The sequence below is a fragment of the Sus scrofa genome, chromosome 9, assembly GCF_054392235.1.
Source record: "Sus scrofa isolate SSC_HxYL_T2T_F1_AM1 chromosome 9, Sscrofa_HxYL_maternal_Yorkshire_Landrace_v2.0, whole genome shotgun sequence".
NCBI lineage: Eukaryota > Metazoa > Chordata > Mammalia > Artiodactyla > Suidae > Sus > Sus scrofa.
The window spans coordinates 4,472,428-4,481,092 of NC_139391.1; the positions used below are offsets into that span (position 1 = coordinate 4,472,428).

Genomic DNA, 8,665 nt, shown 5'->3' on the forward strand with positions numbered 1-8,665 from the left:
ATGTCTGCTGCTTCTGCTTCCATTGTCAACTCCTCGGTCTTCATTCTCACAGGCCTCCCTGGCCTGGAACAGTATTACCCTTGGTTTGCAGTTCCCTTTTCCTGCATCTACGCCGTGGTTTTCCTGGGGAACTGCATGGTGCTGCATGTGATCCGGACGGAGCCCAGCCTGCACCAGCCCATGTTCTACTTCCTGGCCATGCTGGCCGTCACGGACCTGTGCATGGGGCTGTCCACCGTGCACACAGTGCTGGGCGTCCTGTGGGGGCTCAGCCGGGAGGTCAGCCTGGATGCCTGCATTGCCCAAACTTACTTTATCCACGGTCTGTCCCTCACAGAGTCGGGAGTCCTTCTGGCCATGGCCTTTGATCGCTTTACTGCCATCTGCAACCCTCTGAGATACACATCCATCCTCCCCAACAGCAGGGTCACTCGCCTCATGGTGAGCATTTTGATGAGAAGCGCTTTGTCCATTCTCCCTGTCATCATCCGTTTGAGGTTCTTTCATTACTGCCGCCCTCATCTCCTGTCCCACGCCTTCTGCCTGCACCAGAACCTGCTCCGGCTGGCCTGCTCGGACGTCCGCTTCAACAGCGTCTATGCTCTGGCTCTGGTGATCTGTACCCTGTTGCTGGATGCTGTCCTTATTCTCGTCTCCTATGTTTTCATCTTGCATGCAGTGCTGGCGATCGCATCTCCAACAGAGAGGCTCAAGTCTCTGCAGACCTGTGTCTCCCACCTCTGTGCCGTCCTGGTGTTTTATATCCCCATTATTGGTCTCACCATGGTGCACCGCTTTGGGCAGCACCTCTCCCCTTTGGTTCATGTCCTTATGGGCAACGTCTACATTCTCTTCCCACCCCTGATGAATCCTGTCATCTACAGTGTGAAGACCCAGCAGATCCGTAGTAGGATGGAGAAGTGGTTTTCTCTGAAAAGGTGGTGAACCCCTTGGATTTTATCAGTCAAAAATGTGGGGGGCTGTTTGTTTGCTTGTTTGGTTTATTGGGGGTCTTTTTAGGGCTGCACCCATGGCATATGGAGGTTCCCAGGCTAGGGGTCTAATGGGAGCTACAGCTGCCGGCCTACACCACAGCCACAGTAACACAGGATCCGAGCCACGTCTGCCACCTACACCACAGCCCACGGCAACGCTGGATCCTTAACCCACTGAGCAAGGCCAGGGATCACTGAGCCACAACAGGAACGCCAGTAGAAATGTCTGAAGGTCAAAATAATATGGCAGTTCTCATGCGTGAAAGCACTTCCAATTTGAATAATATTTTCAATAATTTTTATTCTGAGGACTCAAATATAAAGAACTTAAGTGTCTTGCTCATAAGAGGTGAACATTGAGTTTTGCTAATACACATTCTAGAAGAGTTTTTCTAAAAATATGCTGGAGAAAAATTACCAGCTTTATAGCCGTAATAATGTCTTTGCATTTTATTGACATAGTCTGGAAGCATTGTTGCTATATTAAAATTGTGTTGCCCTAGTTCCTCAATATTTTCATCATTGGGCATACCTCTAGCTAGACTTTTGGAAGTATGCTCATGGTTTTGACTTTTCAAGACAGGTGCATGTTGAAACATATGCAGTGAACTTGCACTTTCTTTGTTCCTAGAGGAGAGGTGAGTGACATCTGAAACTGTGATGCTGAGCCTTCCCTCGAATCCAGTTTTTTCCCATTAGTGACCTAATAGTAGTTCTTTAGAGGGATTTTGGCATAAGAAGATTTATAACCCCTCTATTCCGAAGATTGTCTTCTTAATCCTTTTTCATAGATTAAGATATGATCTTGTTACATAAACATTTTTCATTCTGCAAGGTTTTTGTTTTGTTTTGTTTTTTGTTCTTTTACCAAATATTGTATCATTAGGATTTCTGCATGGTATCTTATGTTCCTCATAGCGTCTTCAGGAAAAGTGTGTAATTTAGAAACTATTGCAAAAGCACAACTGAGGACTGATGGTGGCCTCTCTTAGATTAGTGGTGGTGAGGATGAAAACACAGCAGATATGAAGAGGATGTATGAACACAACTTAATCACTGACTGTGGGTAGGTGAACGGAGAGTGTTTTCATGTGAGTAGGTCACAGTGATAATTCTATTTTTATCATTTTGAGACATTGCTGAATTCCTTTCCAAAGCCGGTGTGATGTTTACATTCCCCACAACATCGTGATGGTTTTTCTCCACCGCCTCTTCAGCACTTGTTCTTCTCCGTCCTTTGTCCTTTGCGTGTAGCCCTTCTAGTGGTGCCAGTCCTTGTTTGGGTGGTTTTGATTTGCATTTCCTGGTGACTCATAGGCCTTGGAGCTGGTTCTTCAGCTGTGCCCTGGCACCTTAACTAAGTCATAGCCCCACCCAGTGGTGAATACAGCCTTCAGGCTGCCTAACCAAGGAACCTGGCCAGAACACACAGCAAGCTGCGTAGCCCATCCAACAGCCCTGCTTACAGTGGCGCTTGGACAGAGAGCACAGCTATGGCTTTCCCTTTCTGCAGAGCAAAACCAGTGGCCCTTTCTGGCCAGGGAATTCAGGGCACAGGCTTGTCTGATCTTGTCCTGGAACACCTGGGGCCCAGCCCTCAGTGTCACAGCTGCCCAGTTCCCTGTGGTCGTGGGCACAGGTGTCGTCAGGTGGCTGGAATCACATGTGTCTGCCACCTTACCAGCTGTTTGTGGACTCTCTGAAGCTCTGGGCTCTGCTGCTGTGGTCAGAGGTCCAGGATGGCGGGCACTGCCCCTGCGGTTCCCTCTGGTCCACCTCCCCTACGGGTTCCTGCTCCGTCACCTCGAGATGCACAGATGGGTGGCAGTCTCTGGCCTTCTGCTCTGTTGACCAGAGACACTTTGCTGAGTTCCTGATGTTTACCTGGTCGCAGACTGAAGGGGGAAACCACGTCTCTGCCATGTCTCTGGTGTCCCTTTATAGTGGGTCCTCCCTGTGGAGCCGTGAGCATCTGCCGACACAAAAGTGTGTGAGTTTCTCACCATTAGCATCAAACTGTCCTTTAATTCCGAAGATATCCAAGGAAGTGCATGACGGCAAAAACAGATTTTTTTTCTGTGTGTGGGAGTCTTTGCTGTATGTCTAACTGTAATTTTTTTTTCTCTTGAAGCTCTCGTCCCATTTCGATTTTCAGACATTACTCTCTTCTGGTAGTGTTCCCACTTTTTTTTGTCATTCTCACATGTCATCTGTTGGGAATGCCTTCTGACTTTTACATGGTAAAATAATGCTTTTCTTCAAGACTAAGCTCAGACTTTGGGGGGCATCTCTTCTCAAATGTCTTCACTGAGGTTTCCTCTTTGACTCAAATCCGTCTGTACAGTTTTCAAATTACCTCATGTTGCTGTGTATCTGTATTGAGGGCTTTCTGGTAGATGTTCAGTAGTTAATATTTCATCACTCAACCTCTCATAACATTTTGTCACATGTGTAACAATAAATGCTCCTTGATATAAATGTACGCTCTTTCACTGGTCTCAGTGACTTGGTGTGACGTTTTTTTTCTTTTAATTTTATTTTATTGGAGTAGAGTTGATTCACAGTGTGGTGTTAGTTTCTGGAGTACAGCAAAGTGAATCAGTCATACGTATAGATATGTTCATTCTTTTTCCCCGTGTAGGTTATTACAACCTGTTGAGTAGATTCTCCTTTGCAGTAGAGCAGGTTCTCGTTAATCATCAATTTTATACAGTCATGTGTGTGTGTGTGTGCGTGTGTGTGTGTGTGTGTGTGATTCCCACCCTCCCAGTTCTTCTCTCCTCCCAGCGTCTCACCTGTGGTAATCATGAGCTTGGTCTTGAAGTCTGCGAGTGTGTTTCTTTTTTAAGAAATACGTTCTTTTGTATCTTATTTTTCATTAGATTCCATGCATGTGTAATATCCTGGGAGCAGTCTTTCCCTGTCTGACTTATCATCACTCAGGGTGATAATCTCCGGTCCCTCCGTGTTGTTGCAAAGGACATTATTTCCTCCTTTTTTACGGCTGAATAATATCGTTAGGTGTACGTACCACGTCTTCATCTACTCCTCTGTCAGTGGGCATGTAGGTTGCTTGCATGTCTTCGCTGTTGTAAATAATGCTGCAGTGAACACTGGGGTACATGCATCTTTTCAAGTTAGTTTTCCGATATGGTATTCTATGAGAACAAATTCATTTTGGAGAGTGGTCTGAGAGCGTCCATACAAGCTCTCCGTGTATGGAAATGCTTAGGGACACAGCACACCCTAGTTTAGATATCCAGGAGGCAGCTGGAGATAGAAGTCTAGAAAAAGCACATTGGTTAATCCAACTTCCTACCTCCACTACTTAGTGTGGTGCCGACAGTGCGGCACGTAGAATACTATTGTGTTAGACAAACGCAGTAGCTAAGATCGATGAATCGGATGGTATCCGTCTACTCAGCCTATCAAGTATTTAACCCGAGTCGGAAGTGATGACGCTGAAAACAGATCAACAGGAGGCCCGTTCTCACCTTGGGAAGGAAATGACACGTATCACAAAGGAGAAAAGAGAATAAAGTCTGTGTTTGGGCATCGAGGTAAAAGTGTCGCTGAGCCCTCGAGGTTTTCGGTATGAGTTGGTAGGAAAGCAAATTAGACGCAGTGCTCATGGTGTGTGTGTGTAGGGTGTGTGTGTGTGGTGTGGCCGGCGCGGCTTGGCGTGGCCACGTGTCCGAGCTCCTTGTCCTCCCGGAGCTGCTGTGAGTCGTGGCTCCCCAACAGCAATGGGCCTGAGCAGTGCCTCATAATCTCTCTGCCAAGCCAACCCTAATCACCACAGATAGAAAGGCTTTGACTCAAAAATAACTCAATTCTTTGGGCCCACAGGTTTTTCAGATTCCACACGAGTGATTTCATCCCGTGAGTTACTTTTGTTACATGTAGGGCCTTACTCATTCACCTTTAAATATTATCTGACTTAAATATTATTACAAAGCTCTGTTTTATTTTTTGCTTAGATGCAATTCTGCCTGAATGCAAGGAAGCCAAAACAGAGGCTAAAGTCGCATTTTCCCAGATGTCCGGTGTGGTAGCTCCATGGCATTCTAAGAGAGGTGTGGGTTATTCGGTCAAATAGTTTGCAGACTGTTGAACAGGCAAACAGTACGTGGGACTGCATGCAACTAAACTGACTATCTTAAGAAGACCCTCAAATACAGTATAGTATTAATTTGGTCTTGACGTTGCAGACTAGTTTACTTCAGACACATCACCAGGAGGGTTGAGGAAATAACCCGTCCGTCCGGGAGGCCCTGGCGCTCTGCTTTTCGATGGCTTTAATTTCCCGTAACACGTTAAAGGAGCAGAGATAAAATTTTAATGGTGTCTTTCTACTGAGTGTTACAAAGAAAGGTCATTCGTAGAAATGGGAGCATATTTTAAGAACAAGTGGTGACTGGCCTTAGTGGAAAAAAAAGAAGATATAATTTCTGTTTCTGGGTACTCTGACATCTGTCAGTGTTACGAGTATGTTTTAAAATAATTACTTATATTCATCGAATGTTGAAAATTACAAATTCCCGATTTGGGTGCTGACCTTGTTGAAATGCCCTCGGAGCCTTAGAGGAAAATCCGACCGATACGAAGGGCCCACAAGGTCAGGATCTGAATTTAATACACGTATTCGCTGTCGTTATTTGCTCCTGCATTTCCTATACTCTCCAGTTCAGCTGTAGTTTCAACAACTAGTAAGTAAGTGAAGTGCTGTTATAGACGTAAATACCGAGCTTGCTGTCACACAAAAAGAGAGCTTCAAAAATCACTTTTGACAGGTTAAAAATCGGTAACGTTATTTTATTTTACCCCATTTTCTCCAGAAATCAAATACAGTTAAAGGAGTAAGTCTAGCTTACAGGGCCTTTTCCTGCATTTAGCATTTGATTTCAGAGGTGTTCTTTCTTCCACTCCTGCCTCCTGCAATGGAGATGAAGCCCCTGCCTGCAGACTGCCGTCACGCTTTTTCTGGAATGCTCTCGCTCAGAGTCTCTCTCTATGGGTGAAATATTCATTCACAATGCGCTTACATAGTTGTGGCAAGTTACGCCCGGCCAGGCAAAGACTTTTCACGATCAGGACGTCAAATCCTTCACTTTCCGCACAGAAAAGCAAGCTCAAAGGGGACATAGACAATGGTCATGAAGAATGAGAAGCATGTGCACGCAAGATTTTCCGGAACTTAGCTCTGAATGCACAGGTTATGTTCATGCACCTGCATCAAGCAGGAAGGCAGAAATAGAAACGTAAATTAATTATATGTTCATGAAGACTTAGAAAAAATGATGATTGTTTCAGCGTTTCCAATGGCTGGTTGTGAGTGATTTTGTAATGAGAATAATAAAAATTACAATCATTATAATACCTTCATGGGGAAGTTTGGCTTCCTTCAGCAACGAAGGCAATAACCCTTTTCCTGTGTGGAACTGGAAGGACTCCATTAACCACACATTACTGTTTCATGATATGGTAGGTGAATTTGTTTTAAGCACATGTATTGAGGGAGGATATGAATCAGTATAACTCATTTTGTATAGACTTGCACTTTTTTTGTGTAATCCAAATAAAAGTGTCTGTGTGAGCCCGCTTGTATGAAAAGTTAGGGAGTAGATTCTGGGTATTGGATTGCCTAGCACTGATTAGTCAAAATTGACTACTACCAAGCTGTTTTCCAGAAGCAAGACATTTATTTGAGTGAAAAAAAATCCATGAGGTGTCCTGGGTAAACATTACAGAAGCATTAGGATTAGCTCTTATTCGGAAATACACTCTATTTCCACGTCTCTCTCTCGGTTTTGTTCAGTTAAATTATGAGTCTCTGAATGTACAATCCGCGGAGTCCTGGAGTCAGCAGTGGCCACTTCGTCCAATATTCATGCGTTCATGTTAGAAGCTGGAAAAATTCTACGTGTGGTGACCTCCCCCGATGTGTCTGCTGTCAGCGCCATCCCTCGGGAGATTTGCGTCATGACCTTGCTCGGCTGCGGGCAGTATATTAGCCCCGTATCAGTCTCGTTGGAAACGGCGTCTTCATCACTGCAGTACGGTCACATGGACCTCTCCGGGCTCGCGTCTGAGAAGATGGGACTTCAGCTTGCGAGTGCGTGTTCTTCCGGGGGCTTCTGAGGTCGTCACAGAGAAACGATAGAAAGGGTCTCAGGGGACCGTGGGAAATCGCCCCCTGTCGTCATGTACAAGGGGTCACTCTTGGAGTTCCCTTGGGGCCCAGCGAGGGAAGGATCAGGCGTTTTCACTGCAGCAGCTTGGGTCACTGCTGTGGCCCAGGTTGGATCCTTGCCCGGGAACGTGCGCATGCCATGGGCTTAGCAAAAGAAGAAGAGACATCCTAAAAGAATGATTGTCAGGATTTCACCAAAGGCGCGAGGAATATAAATAAGTAGAAATGAGTTCCTCTTGGTCTAGTTAGTATGTTTCACCTTTCTTTCCTCCTCTCACCCCTGATGAATCTCCTCATATCTTCAAGCAGGTTTATAACCTGACTTAGGGGAAGTATTTCCTAAGAAAATACTGAAGTAAAAACAGAGGAAACTTATACATTAAGATACTTTAGATTCTCAGCATTTTTTTAGACTGGTTCTTTCGTTACTTTTCCTAATCCCAGTTCTCTGTGCGACTAGACATTGAAACCAGGGCAAATGGATTTGCAATTGCATTAAATTGGGTGCATTAGTGCTGCATGTCTATTAGATATGTTTAATAAATCATCATATGTTGAGGCCAGACAAAAAATTTTTGTATTTTTCTTACACTATGAAGAGACTCTTCCTAGAGGAGGTAATGATTGAGTTGAGAGTTTAATAATAAATGAGTTTTTAGACAAAAAAAATATAAATGATGTGTGTCCAGTGGGAAAGACCAGGAAGGGCAGGAGGAAACCCAAAGGACGTGTTATGAGAAGATGAAAGCATAACGTACAGCGATAGAATTCTAAATTTGTTTGCATATTCTAGCACCTGTCCATCTCCTTATGGCTGATAAGCTTTTAAGGGTGATTAAGTGAAATTTAGCTCTAATATTAATAGTACATGTGAAAGTTTATTTTTCTCTCACATAGAAATTAAGCATATCATTCATTTAGAATGAAGTTCAATATCCTTTTATTTAAAAAGGTTTGTCTTGAGAAATGATACAGCAACTTAGAAATTTTTGGATATTATTCTACGAGGCGAAATTTTTCCCATTTCAAATTTTACAGAAATAAGTTTGCATGTGAAAAATTCCTGTGTCACATTTGAGTCTGGAATAAGTTTGTCTTGTTTATGTTTGTCACGTTACATTTTATTTCAGCTATTTATCTTTAAAATGTATAATTTTATCCCTGTTTCCAGAAAACTTCCCTAGGCTCCCACTTTGAGATGCAGGCAGCTTTTCAATATCCTGTGACAGCCTCCTTGAAGCGTCCCATGTGCAAAGGCGGCAGAGTGCTTGTCATGTGTTCTTGTCTCTTAGGTCCTTAGCCCCATCATCTGCGACGACATCACTTTGTAACTTACTTTCCCAAGATCCAGATCAGCAAGTGTGAGTGGTATTACTTTTATTTTATTCTACTAGACTGTTGGACTGAATGAATAGGACTTCTTTTGATGAGGGATTTTTCTAGAAAAAAGTATATGTAGCACAACATTTATGTCCTT

The 8,665-nt window shown here is 44.0% G+C and overlaps 1 protein-coding gene across 1 annotated transcript; it reads left to right on the forward strand.

The window, feature by feature from the left end:
* Positions 1 to 945, forward strand: LOC100515268 (olfactory receptor 51V1-like). Its single transcript, XM_003129512.3, has one exon. The coding sequence runs from the start codon at positions 1 to 3 to the stop codon at positions 943 to 945; it is 945 nt and encodes a 314-aa protein (XP_003129560.3).
* The last annotated feature ends 7,720 nt before the right edge of the window (positions 946 to 8,665 follow it).

What these genes read in the sequence shown, in the direction of transcription:
- LOC100515268 (XM_003129512.3), top strand. Translation starts at nt 1, where the DNA reads ATGTCTGCTGCTTCTGCTTCCATTGTCAACTCCTCGGTCTTCATTCTC.